Below are 16,106 nucleotides of genomic sequence, written 5' to 3' on the forward strand. Positions count from 1 at the left end.
TCCTCCTTCAACATGTCCTCCTTCAACAAGTCCTCCTTCAACATGTCCTCCTTCAACAAGTCCTCCTTCAACATGTCCTCCTTCAACAAGTCCTCCTTCAACATGTCCAGAACCTCCAACGTATCCACCAACTAGTACAACAAGAAGTAAGTTCAGGATTTGATCTCTGTCTCATTTCTGTCCTGTAATGATGCTAAAGAGACACTGATGGACTGACAGAGACAGAAAGTTATAACTGCAGGACATAAAACCTGCAATTGTCTGTGAAGATTTCTTTCTCCTGACTCACTGAAGTCTTTGTTCTGATCTCTTGAAGGTGAAACAAGCAGCCCAAGTCCAAAGGTGGAGGAATAGAGGTGAATGTAACAATACGATGGACTGTGTGGGGACGATGAAGACACAAAACTCTGAGGATCCTGTGGCTTGACAGAGATTGTGATGATCTTCTGAGAAGTATTTGTGAGAAAGAAGCAGAAATGCAGCTGCGTTTCTGTGTGTGAAGTTCAATTCAGTCCAGAAAACAACTTTATATCTCTGTACATTTTATAGAGATGAATATTCTAAGAGATCTTTACCTTATTTTTCACTTTCTGTAGCAACAGGTCTCCTGTTAAATATGTAAAATCATAAAAAAAATAATTTCCAGCTTTTACGAGCTTCTTGTTTTTATTGTAGCTGTCGAACAATGAGGTAATGAGGTTCAATCATCAAGTTCTCCACTTTAAGAACTTTGGGGGAAAAAACATGTCATCACATTGTTATAATAATTGTTCCATTAGCTGTTCTTCTTAATTTATTGTCAATTAAAACATTTTCATACATATTTTCTATGTAAATTGATCTGAAATATGACGTATTTGGTTAATTTTTTCTTTTAAGTAGCTAAAAATGTCAAATGTATTTTTCAAGATGACACATTTCCAACAATAAATGCATGAATAAAGATTTTAGAAATAATTTCAGCCTCTGTTTTATGATCTATTAATAACATCTGACTTTAAAAAAACATACATCTGAGAACTCACAGCAATATCATTTCATTTATAGGTCTAACTTTTTATTTTACAAAGAAAGATGTTAAACATATGCATTTAAAGTTATTTCTCTGTAACCAAACCTCACTCACTCTATGCTGCATCATAAATCAAGTGATATTTTCAAAAAAACATGTGGGACACATTCTGTTTGATCAATACGTTTTTTTTTTAACTTTATGTAGCTGATAGCGAAAATTCAACCTGGAAAACTCCATCACCTCCGTTCGCTCATCGGCGTTATGCTCATCTCCGACCTCAGCTCTGGACCTCACCCGGCTCGTCCAATCATCAATCAAGCTCTGCATAAAAGGATCCACACCGAAGCCGTCAGCCGTCAACCCACCACCTCCCCTTCTCCACCCACATCCTTCGGCTCTCCAGGATGGCTCCCTTTCCAGACCTCCACCAGTGTCGGGCCCCGGGGGAGAGCATCCCTAATCGGTTATCGGGATGTTCATCGAGTTCACATCAAATCTCAGGCCAACGAAGTGAAAATAATGTTCAGTCCATCAGAGCAGAGGAAGCAACTTGTACTTTTAGGAGTATTTTTACGACGCTGTACTTTTTACTTTTTTACTTGAGTAATTTTATTATAAAGTATCTCTACTCTGACTTGAATAACATATAGATTCTCTACTCACTGCATGAAAAACAAATATGTTTAAACAAAAATTCACCAGACACAGACCTGCAGGTTTTGTTAGAGTTTCATAAGTTTTTTATTGAAAAAAATCGATCTGGAAAAGTGTTCTTTTGCCTGATTTTGTTACTTTTTTTTATCACTGGACTTTATGTTTTAGTACATCTAATTCTGTAATTTTTAAATATTAAATGATTATTAATTTGACTAGTATCATCACAGCAGCATTAACCATTATGCTCAGAACCTGATGTTCATGTTTCCAGCAGAAGGAAAGCTGAATGACCACAATCATGACAGACTCTAAATCAAGAATGCAGGAAAGAAGAACCGAACTTTTATTCTCCAGCTGTCAGGAACCATGATGTTCAGGTGAACATGACTTCAGAACATGGCAGAAATCACCTGAATAGGAGGAAAGGAAAGAGACAAGTTTTTAATAGTCTAACAACATGTTACACAACTTCTCGGACTTCGCTAATATCTTAATTTAACCTCAAAGGAAAGTTTCTTCCTTCAACTTGGCACAAAGCTTTTGCAACAGGAAGGTGAAGGACAGATCTCCTATCTGAAAGAGAACGGACAAAACGCTGAAGGTGAGTCTGGTTGGTTTTCTGTTCAATAAATACTCAAAGAACTTATCAAGAAAAACAAAATAAATAAATCTGTATTTTATGTATAACTATGTTGTTTTAACACTTTGTTTTGGTTTTATTTTTGTCTAATTAAATCTTTTTTTTTATTTTTGCAGTTTGCATTCAGGTATTTTTGTTTTTATTCAGAAAAGATCTAAAATAAAATAAGTGAATTTTGACTGGAGGTGTTCTATAGACAGAAAATTCCTTCTCTACTTTAATTAAGAGTTATGGTGACATCTGAACAGAAATGTTCAAATGTTACCAAAATGTAACATTTATGTTATGAAAATGAAATTTGAACAGGAAATAGGTTTTATTTGTTGAAGCTGCTCCTGAAACTCGGATGTATGTGTTTGTTGTCAGAGTGAAGCGTCTCCATGGCGACACGTCCACCGATCAGAGAAAATGATAAAATGACGAATGTGATGGTAAATCAGCAGGAAGGTGATGAAGAGGTGCCAGTCAGAGGTGAATGGTCTTCATCAGACAAACTGATGTTTTTCACACATTCAATATTCAAACTTTTGATGTATTTTTTGGGGTGAAGGAAACAATCATGAAACATATTTTTAAAATGGTCAGGTTTTTAAGGTAAAAGCAGAAACTTTCACTACAGGAAGGGAAGAAGTTGATGAAAAATAAGAAATCTAAACGTCATGTTTCCTGTTGCTGCATAGACAACAGAATGTTATTCTTCAGCCTTGAATAATTACTACTGTTGCTTATGGGAATTATTAATAAAACTCGTAACTTAGGTCAGAAATTACAAAGTCTCATTGTGATGGGAGCAGATGAACCTGTAAAGACACGGTTCTTCCTGCAGAAACTTTGATTAGACCACATTAAGGTTTATTCCTTCAGTCGATCAGTCAAATACTTTCACCTGAAAAGTTTTGGGTTGAAAACTCCTGCAGTTCCAGGAGCAGAAAGGAAATTTTGTCCAAAGAGACATTTGTATCTTTGTCCTGGGGAGTTAAAGCTGAAGTATGTAACTTCCATGAAAAAAAAAAAAATTACCTATTTGTTAAAACTGTCACCATGTCAGAGACAAATAATCAGTGAAAAGATCGATCTTCTCCCTGAGCTGCTGTTACTGTCTGTAGGAATGCAATGGTCCAAGTCAGAAACAACCAATCGGATCCAGGAGAATGGCTTTAGCGCTGTCAATCAACCTCTGGTACTTGCTGCTAATCATGCTAATGGTGGACTAGCAACTTACAGTTACAAGAAAACCATTAATCCATCATCATTTGTTGGTATGCTAACTAGCCATAGCATTCATGAAAAGCTCTGCAGACAGGAAGAAGCTGCATCGTAGCATAGAGCAAGTTCTGGCAATCATGAGAATGATTGACAGCACTAAGTCCCGCCTCCAGGCTCTGATTGTTTCTAGTTAGCACTGAGAGAAGGCAGAGGAGCTTGATTTTTTCACGGATCAACAACAAGGATATGTTTATCTAAAACTCCAATAAAAAGTTCAGAACTGACAGATTTGATGCCAGTTTGTTTAGAGTCGATGTCAGGTTGAGGTGATGTTAGTTTCTGAGTCTGTCTCCAGGTTCTGATCCGGTTCTGCTCTAAATGCTGCTCAGGTGAAAACCCAAGCAGAACCTCCAAGCTGCCAGCAGGGGGAGTAGTTCTGCTGGTTCTGGTCGGTCTGCTGGCTGCCGCTCTCATCGTCATCTGCAGAGTCTGTGAGTTTACAATCTAATTTTCCTTTTCTGAAATGTTCAACACCAGGTTCAGGTTTATGTAAAAACCAAATAACTTTTGTTGTTTTTGATTCAGCTACTGCTTGTCTGATGACCAATAAAAACCAGAGAGAGGAGACAGAAGATGTGAGGAAAACTGTCTCAGGTGAGGCTGTCAGAGTTCGGAGGTTCCCAGGTTCAGGTGTCAGAGTTGATCGATCATTTCACATTTGGAGAGTAAATTCAGAACTTAGTCTGTGTCTCATTTCTGTCCTGTAATGATGTTAAAGAGACATTGATGGACTGACAGAGACAGGAAGTTAGATTGTAGCTGCAGGACAGAAGACGCCTCCTGCTGTCTCCAAACCACACAAACATCTACAGAGATTTCGGAACAACTTTACAATAATCAATCAAGATCAGTCCAGTTTATATGTATAGCATATTTCATAAACAAAGCAGTTCAAAGTGCTTTACATCATAAGAACAAAAAAATCATAGAATAAACAATCAACAATTGAACCATTACATTTTACCAAATACCATCATTACAAATGAAAATGTTGGTCAGTGTTGCTTTTATTATGGCTCATACTAAATGAAACATATAAGGCCTAATAATTTGTATAAGGCCTAATAGTTTATTAAGCATGAACAGGTAGGTTACAGATAAGTTATGCATTCCTCTACAAACACTTAATAAATGATTAATAACTGTTTATTATGCATTAATTAAAGGTGAGAAAGACACTATATGCTGAAAAAAAATGTTTTGTTATGCTTACAATGTAATCTGAAATGTTTAGTACAACAGCTCTAAATAAAATAGGGAGGTGAACAGACTTGGCTCACTATTTGGCAAGAAACTTAGAGATTTTCTCCTCCTTCTCACTCTTAATTAATACATAATAAACAGTTAATGATTTATAAAATGTTTAGAGATAAATTAACAACATATCTGTGAATGTAGGGGAGCATTATTGTAAAGTAGCACAGAGATTTCTTCCTCCTGATTCACTGAAGACTTCGTTCTGTTTGCAGAGGAAACCTGTCTGAAGTGTGAGGCAGGATGGGAGCAACATGGAGGGAAATGTTATTCTTTCAACACCGTGAGATCAACCTGGACTGAGAGCAGACATGTCTGCCAGCATCAGGGATCAGACCTGGTGAAGATCGACAGCAGAGAGGAGCAGGTATGAAACTGCTGCAGTTCAGCTTCTCTCTGATTTCATCTCATCATCAGGTTTATTCATCTCAGCCAGGGCCGGCCCAAGGCACATGTGAGCTAAGTGGCTGCTTAGGGCACCCACACCACCAGGGGGCCCCCAAGAGCACCATCTATAGATATATTTAAAATAACATTTAATAATATCAACTAAATGGAAAAACAATGTACATATTGTTTCCATAGTTGTGGCAGAAATAATGGTTAATCTCTTCCTGCTGTCAGTGTTGAGGAAATATAGGATATCAAACTTATTGTCTTGTTTACTGTAATTTTAACAATTGTCCTTCAAGCAGTTAAAATAAAACGGCCTGTCTGCATTTCAAAATCCAATTTTTTTTTAGTTTGTTACTCCTGTAAAGTCAAAATCAATAGCCGTAACTACACTGCTATGACATAGTTACAAAACATGCTAATGGTAGATGTTACACAAATAGAGTAGCTTAAGAATGATAAAGTATCTGGTGTCGCCATGAGGTTATGGGGGGCCCACATATAAAAATCTGCCTATGGCCCTGAAAAGTGTTGGGCCGGCCCTGACCTCAGAGTCATTTTCATCAACTTCTCCTGTCCAGATGTTCCTGGGGGTCAGACTGAGAGCGTTGATGGAGGACGGTGAGGACCGGTTCTGGATCGGACTGACGGACTCAGAACTAGAAGGCAGATTCTTGTGGGTGGACGGATCACGGCTGGACAAAAGGTTTCATTGCTAAGGAATTATTTAAGAAATGAAACGGTGGGACTTGTTTAACTTTGTGTTTCTGTTTTTCGTGATGTAGTCTGAGCTTTTGGGGTTGGCACCAACCAGACAACTGGAGCAGAGGCAGCCTTAAGGCAGCCAACTGTGTGCGGATGGGAGAGAGAGGCGGCTCTGATGATTCCTGGTTCGATACGTCCTGCGACGATCCGCAGAAAAGTATCTGTGAACAAGCAGCAGGAACTCAGTCATGTGTCTGAAGTTCAGCTGAGTCTAAACACGATCAGAGCTCAGGATCAAGTTGGTTTTATGAAGAAAATGTAAAAAAAAAAAAAATCAATGAAATAAACACAAAAGATAAAATACTAAATTTTTATCAAAGTTTTATTTGCAACTTCATTATTATGAGCAACAACGAATTATGAGCATTTTTAAATCATCTGTTAGCTTTATTTTTCCCTCAGATGGAAAAGGTCATAAGTTCACTATCCATCCATCTTCTTACACCTCCCATGTGTGGCCACTAGGGGTGCTGGTGTCCATCTCCAATGGTCAAAGGGGGAGAGGCAGGGCAGTATGGAGACAGACAACCATATACACACACACACATGAAGAATGTAGACAGATTATCAACCTGACAGTGAAGTTTTTGGGAGGAAGCTGGAGTACCTGGAGAAAACCTGTCATGCAAACCAGAAAGACCCGGGCCGGGATTCAAACCCAGGACCTTACTGCTGCAAGGCAACAGCACTACCAACTGAGCCACTGCGCAGCCCAAATAGTTTTAATTATTTAAAAATCAAATGGAAAAATGTTAATTTTAGACCTGAAAAAAAAAGCTAAACATTTGAGTAAAATTTAAATTAGATTTTTGATAAACATTTCAAATGTAATGTCAAGGACCAAGAAATAGGTAAAAAGTAGAAGGTAGGTTAAAGTTCAATGTTTGCACTTTTTCCTTCAATAGTTATCTCAGACTGTAACTAAAGAACCTAAAGGCGACGTCACACCAGAACTGTTTGGTCCAGTTTAAACAGAAATACTTCCACACATAGTCCGCTTCAGTTAGAAAGCAAACAGACTCAATCAGTGAACCAGAGGAAGTGATGTCATACTTCAGATATACCATCATATCAATCACCTGAAAACCTTTATAGTCTCAGTTGGCATCTAGTCAAGACCTATGACGATGTTAATACAAAACAATGACAATTATCAAAAAGAATAATGACGTAAACCGTTGAAGCCTCTTTATGATCGTTCAAGTTTAACAGGAAGTTTCTTCAACACAAAGCTGTGAAAAAGGAAGTTTTCGAGCAGCGTTTTAGTCCAAGGAGTCTGCAGTAGCGAGAGGACACAGTGGTGGTGAGTCCAGATCATTTTCTGTCCAGTGAATATGAAAAGAACATCAGAGGAGATGCAAACATTTCTGAACTGAACTGTAAACGGAGCAAATGAAATGTTTGTTTTCCTTAAACTGGAAAATTGCAGATATTTATGTTAAATTTAAACTAACTGTCGTTTAGATGAATTTGAAATCAAATCCAGGAGAAATATCAAGATAATTAATTGTGGATCTAATATTCTGAGTTTTTGGTCAGTAATTTAACTCTTTAATCAGGACAGTTTATTGAAAAAAAGTAAGATTGGCTTTAAGCGCTTATAAAACATATGTGTGTCTTTGTCAGAGTTTTCCTTATTGTGAAGCGTCTCCATGATGAGCCGTCCACAGAGCTGTGAAGAAGGTAAGAAGATAAATATGGAGGTAAACCAGCAGGAAGGTGATGAAGAAGCTGCAGCCAGAGGTGAGTGGTCTTCATCAGACAAACATCAACCAGACTGAACACAAACTGCCTTTAGACACATCATTTAACATCTGAACTGAAAGAAAACAGCTGTGTCTGAAACTAAATGACCCATCTACTGCAGGATCAGATCAAGTAAAGTTCAAATACAAGTAAATAAAGACTGAGATGTTCTTGTTTCTCAGAAAAAGAAGGAAACAGTAAGTAATAATAGGAATCAAAGACATCATCAAGTGTTTAAAGTTAAAGTGCAGCCACGGAAAATAAAGAAGTGAAACAAAGTTAATCATACGTCATATTTATTTTTGGTTGTAGTTTTTAATGCTACGAGCATAAAAGCTGTGATCTATAAAGTCTGTTTTTACAAAGTCTAAAGAAACTTCATGATCACCTTGGAGAAACATTTGGTGAAGGTGAGAAGAAAAAAATCACTTTAACTGAGAGAAACAGTTTTAAGTAAGACTGATGCCACACGTGAAGCAAAACATCATTATTCTTTTCACCATCATTATCAGCTCTGATAATATGATGTAATTTCCTCTTCTAAAAAGAAAAACGTCTTAAAATAATTTTAGAACATTTAAAACAAGTTGTAAAAACGTGTTCTGCTCCAGGTTCTGATCCGGTTCTGCTCTAAATGCTCCTCAGGTGAAAACCCAAGCAGAACCTCCAAGCTGCCAGCAGGGGGAGTAGTTCTGCTGGTTCTGGTCGGTCTGCTGGCTGCTGCTCTCATCGTCATCTGCAGACTCTGTGAGTTCATCCTGATGATGGTTTATTCTCACTGGATTTTAGTTTATTAGACAAAAATTGTGTCCAAATTGTGAGTTTTAAATTAACATGATCATTTTTATGTAACTTCATTATTTATTATTTTCTCCTCCAATCAGCTTTTTATCAAATACAAACAAATCAAACCGTCAAAACCCTGAAAGAGGAGAATGAAGCTCTGAGAAGAAATCTCTCAGGTGGCTCAGAGTCTGAAGGCCTTAGTGTCTAACAGCAGAAACACTTGCAGTATTTCTGAGCTGGAGTCTTACACTGATGATAGTAAATAAGTAATGGTACGGACCCCAGACTCAGTTCAGAGCCGGCTGTGTCATGAGCTAAGGAAGACCAGATATGGAAAATGTTTTTATGGAAACAAACCTGACCTGAAAGTTAGAGCCATATGTTGGGGAATGCCAATAATGTGCAATAATGGACTGTAGAAGAGACTAAATCTAAAGATCGATAGGAAGTCTTCTATGATTCAAACAGTTCCCCAAGATTCTTTGTTGTGATCTGTGATGCAGCTGGAAATAAAACCCTTCAGTGTTCAGCTGAATCCTTGTCTGGTGAGGTAATTTCCCTAAAGCACCTTAAGTTGGCAGTTTGAATGAGACTACCCACCATGCACTGCTGTGTCCACAGATTCATTTGATCTGGTGCTCTAGTAATGTGCCTTTAAATGACATTTGTTGTTATTTAGCACCATATGAATAAACCATACTGAATGGCTCATAGGATTTTTTAGAAAAAATCTCAACAGTTTGGAAGTTTTCAGCATAATATAATTTAACAGTTTGCTGAGGTTAGAATGTGTTTCTGCTCATCATCCAATAATAAAAAATGATTTGAGTCTGTCTGAAGTTTTACACTTTATTCTCTTTTCAAAAAAGAATCTAAGCAGCCAACATGTCCTCCACCTCCTGAAGCAAAAAGTAAGTCCATGATCTGATCTTTGTCTCATTTCTGTCCTGTAATGATGTTAAAGAGACATTGATGGACTGACAGAGACAGGAAGTTAAATTGTAGCTGCAGGACAGAAGACGCCTCCTGCTGTCTCCAAACCACACAAATATCTACAGAGATTTATTCCTCCTGGTTCATTGAAGGTTTTGTCTTTGAAGATCTGACATGTGAAGCAGGATGGGAGAAACATGGAGGAAGTCTTTATTATTTCAACACCAGTAAATCCTCCTGGACTGACAGCAGACGTTCCTGCGCTGATCTGGGATCAGACCTGGTGAAGATCGACAGCAGAGAGGAGCAGGTATGAAACTCTGCTGCAGGTTCAGCTTCTCTCTGGTTTCATCTCAGCATCAGGATTCAGAAAAATCTCATTTTTAACAACTTTTCCTGTTCAGGTGTTCCTCATAGGAAGAGTGAGAGACTTAATGAAGGATAATCAGGATAAGTTCTGGATCGGACTGACAGACTCAAAGGAAGAAGGAAAATGGCTCTGGATGGACGGATCAGCTCTGGATCAAAGGTTTGATTGATGATAAAACGTCTCTGTTTGAATTTTTCTCTGTGTCTTTATCTGTTATTTTCTTTGTGTTTCTCTCAAAGTTTGAGTTTTTGGAATCAGACCCAACCTGACAACAAGAGTCCTGCTCATTCAGCTGAAGCTGAAGCTGACTGTGTGAGGATGGGAAAGAAAGAAAAGAAAGGAGGATCTGATGATCTGAAGTCCTGGTTTGATACGTCCTGTAAACGTCCTCAGAAAAGTATCTGTGAGAAAACAGCTAAACTGAGTTCAAGTGTTTGAAGTTTAAGATCAAGAAGCTGCAGAGATGAAGGTTTTATAAACATGTTGTCACATTTAACATTTATTCCTTAAAATGTTAACATACTCTTTAAATTTTCCATCAAAATTATTTTTCCTTGATTTGTTTTAATGTTAAACTCATTATTATTATTGGCTGTATAAGCTGTAAAAGCCTCGACTGGCCAACAGCAAACAGGAAGTTTGTTTCCTGTTGTGCATCAGATTAATACGCTCCTTCCTCCACTTCCTGTTTTTACATTTAGACTTTTAAAAGCTAAGATGTTTCCTTCTTGAAATGGTTATTTTTTAAAGAACAACATATAGCCTTACAGCTAAAAACAATGTGTTGCTATAGCGATGTCATCTGCCCTTTTCATGTTTCCGTTTTATTCTTCACTCTGTTAACTTATCTATAATTACAGGCTGAGGTCATTTTTAAAACACCAGTTTTCGTTTGAAGTGATGTTTCTGTTTCTAAATGGTTCATGGGCGTCTAGGATGAATCTGGAAGATATCTGGTTCATTAATTTGTCTTTTTGATCTCTGGAAACAGTTTTAGATGTTTATTAGATCTAAATGTAGAAATGTTGTATCTGAGATGAAATAGTCTGCAAATAAAATGAATGACATCGACTTCCTGAGGCTTTTCTTTTCATAGAGGGAGGATGATTCGATCATTTCCATCAAGACAAACTGTAAGCTGCCTTCAGGTCTCTACTTTCCTTCTTACTCATTAAGCATTACATTTCACCTTAAAATATCTGAAACAGCAAATATGGACTTGCTGCCCTCCTCTGGTCAATTTTGTATGTCGAGTTCTTATATTTTTACTCTCATCTCCCAAAGAGAATATCAGAAAAAAGTTCAAATATTTAGTTGTTATTGTGAAATATTCCAGGCCTTTTTCTCTTGTAATGTTGATGGTTGGAGCTTACAGAAAATGAAAATCCAAAATTCAATCTGTGTATGAGCTATAGGATATTCATAGAAGGTTGAGTGGAAGGAAAAAGTGCACCAGCTGCATGGATAACTGCAGCCTTGAGAGGATTGTTGAGCAGAATCCTTTAAAGGAGACGGCGATCTGAAGTGTTGGTTTGATCGATTCTGTGATCACCTGCAGAAAAGCATCTGTGAGAAAAAACTGAACCAGAAAAATACGTGTGTTTTTGTCTGAGGTCTTTTCAGTCTGTTTAAAAATCTCAAAGAACTGGTTAATGAGAGCAGAGACGACGTCTTCATGAGTTTTATTGACTTCAACAGTTTTATTCATGTGTGATTTTAATTGCATTTCCTATACATAATAATTTTATACCAGATTTGCTTTCCTTTTGATCTCACTGTTGCTTTTCTTCTGTTATCTGTTTGGATCAGCTGTTATAGATTTTTATTAGTTGAATAAGATGAATTCCCAGCCTTCCTGATGACTATAGAGCAGTGGTCCCCAAAGTGGGTCCTGGAGGCCCGGCATCCTGCATGTTCTTCTCTCCCTGGTGGTAGAAACAACCTTTTCAGCAGGTCAATGTTCTCCTTAGGCCTCTAATGAGCCGTTATTTGATCCAGATGCGTTAAACCAGGGAGAGAGCTAAAACATGCAGGATGCCGGGCCTCCAGGACCCACTTTGGACACCCCTGCTGTAAAGTAACAGTTACACATAAACATCGACTTTTCCTCAAGAGTTGTGATAACTGCTATGAATTTTTAGCATCAAGTTTTTGCATTGAGTTTTATTTTGGATATAACTTTATCATTACTTTTTATTGTAATCAGTTTTTGAACCTTATTGTTTTATCTCAAGTTTTATTCAGATATACAACAAATTCCCATAGATATAAATACAAATATATATATATATATATATATATATATATATATATATATATATATATATATATATTTGTATTTATATGATTATTTTCATTTAATGACAGTTGCATTACTTTGTATTTATTTTTAATTGCTCTACCTTTATCAGAATGTTTTCTTTGCTTTTTGTGATTATGATTTTCTGAAACGAAAAGGAAATTTTTATTTCAAAGGTCTTATGTAGAACAATTAATAAGAGCATTCTGTTCTTAGATAATGATACAAATGAGATGAACTTAAGATGAGTCACACTGTACAGTCCAGTTAATCATAGTTACTGATCAGTGCATTAAGCTCAGTTAATTATTCAAATTAGCTTTAAAAGTTTCTGTAGAAGGAAACCAGGCAGGTTGGATCTGTTGCAGCATTCTCTCCTCCTGGACAAAAACTTAGCAACAGTCACTGAGTTGCATTGTTGACTTCGCAGCAGCCCTGCATACAGAGCAGGCATGTAGCGACAGTGGAGAGGAAAAGCTCCCCTTTAACAGGAAGAAACCTCCAGCAGAACCAGAACCAGAACCAGAACCTGGCTCAGTGTGAGCCGATTTCTGCAACAGAACAGAATGTAAACACGAGTGTAAACAAAAACAAAGACATGAGGAAGTAAAAAGTTAAAAGCAGAGGAAGGAGAGTTATTAGTTTATGCTACATTTCCTGTTAACGGAGCTGTGCTCAGTTTCTGCCCATTATCAGCTTCTATTTACTGACATTTCTCTACATTTTCCTTCAATCCAGCCTCGTCTTTCAGCTGATAAGCTTCTTAAACATTTTAAACTTGACTTTAATCTTGTGGGTCTTAATCAACAGATCTCAGTGTGTGAGAGAAATTCATCGTCTGTTTCCACTAGCTGAGCTCATCCCATGGTTAACCACAGGGCTGTTGACTGACTCTCCTATACATGTGATACAGCGACGACATGCAGGCAAAGAGGCATTTTATTAAATACGGTACAGTCGTAGTCCTGGTAATGAATATGCAGTGGGTCAGTTACTGTTTTTATTTTCTGTGTGTAAAATTCTGGTTGCAGCTGGATGTTTGGTAAAATAATGAAAGCAACATCTGTCACTGTCAGAGAAGAGACTTTAAAATATGTTTGTTAATCTATAAATACATTAAAGATCTGCTGTTGTCATAGCAACCTTCCAGACCTCCCAGGTCTTCTGGTTCTGTTCTGCATCCCCAGAACCAAACATGGAGAATCAGCATTCAGCTTCCAGAAAACAACAAAACTGCCGAAACACTGAGCTCCTTTAAGCCGAGGCTGAAAACACTCCTGATTAGCTTTTGATTTGACAGAACATTGATTACTGCTGGTCTGGATTACAGCATTTTGTTTTCTTTATTTTGCCACTGCAACATCATTTTTTATGTTTATTTTATCAATTAAACAATTTGTTGCTGAAATAAACCTGGACTCATCGTGTTCCTCAGAACTCAGGAACAAATTTCATGACTAAAGTCAAGAAGAAACATCAGATAATGAGATTTAAGTCTTTCTGTTGCTCAGCCATAATAAATTTTAAAGTTTTATTAAGGAATATTAACATGGTGAAGGGGAAACAAAGATGATTTTCCCAAACCTCTGTTAGCTGGAACAAACGCTTTGTGAAATCATAAAACTAAAATCATTACTTGAGTATTTTACATGAGGTAAAGAACGTACTGAGGGAGTAAATATACGTCTTAAATAAGGTGGAATGGAAACTTTGTTTCCTGTTTGCTAGCAAACTTCATCATATCTGTGGTAACTGAGCTGCTTCCTGTTCTTTCACTGCCCACATCATCATCACTGATATCATTTACCACTAAAGGTAATTTATAGCTCTGATGCTGAGCCTGCCTTTAACACCGGATCAAACTTTCATCTCCGCTGAGTCAGCGTCTCCGCTCCGACCCGACTGGCCGCCTCTCCGCTCTCAATCCTCCAGACTTCACCAACTTCTGAACTTCACTTCTCCGTCAGGCCCAAAGCTCCAACATGGCCGCTGCCGAGGTAACGTACGCCGATGTGAAGCTGCCTAAATCCAAGGTCAAAGGTGAGTTCATCTGTTTGTAGATTTAATGTTTAAGAAGTCACATTTTGTCAGAAGTTGACCCAAACTGACTGATTTCTGTCTCACATGCAGCTGATAATCGTTTATTACCCGAAGTCACTTACTCTGAAGTCAGGCGCCTGAGAAAACTCACAGAAGGTAACTAGAAAAAATAAAATTAAGTGTGTAAAAGAAAAAAACTGAAGACAGTGTCATTATTTTATTATATATTAATAATAATCTGTGTTCTGCTAAAAAAACACTAACATATTTCCAGTCTTTCTGCCGGAAGTTTATTTTATTTGCTTCTAGTGACAGAATGGTTGTAAATATTATTTATTTCAGCATAAAGAGGAGTATTTTCCATTTAACTTTTTTTTCATAAAGGTTTGAATGCTGCAAAAAAAACAAAAATTTCAAACATTTTAAATGTTTTCCCAGAAGAAGATTCAGACAAGAGGGAAATTATTAATACCCAAAACTTTTTACACTTTATTACTAATTTTTGGGGTTGTTTTTGAACATTTGCTGTAGTTTATAACTCTCTAGTTTCTTTATAACTGCCTGCCGCCGTTTGAGCTAGAATGAAAAATACTGGGACTGCTCATGTAGAACAACCATGTTCAATAATATTAGGTGATTAAATAAGTGAAGGTACTTTAAGCTGATGAATGCAGGGCAGTGAACAGCAGATAAAACAGAGACAGCAGGAGACTGACAGGTGGATTCACTTCACAACTGAACCTGTTAATTATGTGCAAAATGTCAGAATTTGCACATCCATGTAATTCATAAAAAATATTGAATATTGGTTGCTACCAAGTTAATAGCATCTCTCTTTGTAATTTAAAAGTGTGAACATGGAATAGATCATAAATCTATAGGAACTGTTTATTCCAACGATTCTGTCAGCAACAAAAACTGACAGAAAAATGTAGAGAAAGAATTGCTTTGATATTCTACAACTCTTAGCTGCATATTATTATTATTATTATACATAATGAGCCCCGTCTTGGCGTCTCCTCAGACTCTCAACCATTTGATTCAACCAAAACGAGGAAAACTCAACCCAGATGTCGGATAAAACCTGGACTCACCGCAGAGCGAGCGGCTCTGCTGGTTCTCAGCGTTCTGCTGGCGGCGGCCGTCATCGCCCTCTCCGTCACCCGTGAGTCTCAGTGCCAATGCTAAACACAAACTGACCCGCTAAAATCTTTTTAATAATGTTTATAATGCACTGTAGATCAAAATGGTTTATATTTTCAGCCAAACTTGAATCAAAGATGCTTTTTATTTCAAGAATATGATGAACTAAAATTGTTTCTTGTAGTTAAATGAGTAACAATGTTGTGCAGGAGCTTAGCTGCTTTATTTGATGAATGGTTACAATATGATAATCAGTAGAAAATATTATTTTAAACCAGGAATCAACAAAAATTAGACACTTTTACATCTAATTCTTGTTCCTGACATTTTAAGTTACTAGATGTATAGTACAGTGAAGGATTTAATTGGTGAATAAAAACTTCCCAAACTAAAGATGACTTAAACATTTTTCTTAAGGACAGATTGTTGGTAATAATTTCAGCAAAAGGATTCTGTCATGTTTGATTATGATAAATCCAAACACATGATGACTGTAGGAAGACTTAAAAGATTAATTTATGAAAATCTCAAGAAAGAGCAAAAACCCTGATCACATAACAGAGACGGAAAACAAGAGCAGCAGGAAAACAACAAAATGATCTAAGAGGGGAGAGAGAGAAATGAAAGGTCTAAAATCTGGATCCACTACGTTCAAACGTCACATCCACTACGTTCAAACGTCACATCCACTACGTTCAAACGTCTCATCCACTACGTTCAAACGTCTCATCCACTACGTTCAAACGTCACATCCACTACGTTCAAACGTCACATCCACTACGTTCAAACGTCTCATCCA

At 37.2% G+C, this 16,106-nt stretch overlaps 2 protein-coding genes across 8 annotated transcripts in view; both read left to right on the forward strand.

The window, feature by feature from the left end:
- Positions 1–10,857, forward strand: part of LOC106955897 (CD209 antigen-like protein E) — a 41,171-nt gene extending 30,314 nt beyond the window's left edge. For 4 of the 7 annotated variants that reach the window (XM_015046359.1, XM_015046367.1, XM_015046383.1 and 1 more), the window contains 2 exons: positions 9,860–9,984; positions 10,065–10,857. In XM_015046359.1, coding sequence (XP_014901845.1) covers positions 9,860–9,984; positions 10,065–10,263 — 324 coding nt within the window. In that variant the 3' untranslated portion in view covers positions 10,264–10,857. Of the gene's footprint in view, positions 1–9,622; positions 9,766–9,859; positions 9,985–10,064 lie in introns of all 7 variants that reach the window. The other 3 variants (XM_015046334.1, XM_015046352.1, XM_015046344.1) reach the window with 1 other exon arrangement.
- Positions 10,858–13,912: 3,055 nt separating this feature from the next.
- LOC106955942 (hepatic lectin-like) overlaps positions 13,913–16,106 on the forward strand; it is an 8,691-nt gene continuing 6,497 nt past the window's right edge. The window contains exons 1-3 of the mRNA XM_015046399.1: positions 13,913–14,164; positions 14,255–14,320; positions 15,189–15,329. Of these exons, the coding sequence (XP_014901885.1) occupies positions 14,107–14,164; positions 14,255–14,320; positions 15,189–15,329 (265 nt within the window). The 5' untranslated portion in view covers positions 13,913–14,106. The remainder of the gene's footprint in view (positions 14,165–14,254; positions 14,321–15,188; positions 15,330–16,106) is intronic.

This window comes from Poecilia latipinna, unplaced genomic scaffold, assembly GCF_001443285.1.
Source record: "Poecilia latipinna isolate Pla-1442-1.1 unplaced genomic scaffold, P_latipinna-1.0 Scaffold39, whole genome shotgun sequence".
Taxonomy (NCBI): Eukaryota; Metazoa; Chordata; class Actinopteri; order Cyprinodontiformes; family Poeciliidae; genus Poecilia; species Poecilia latipinna.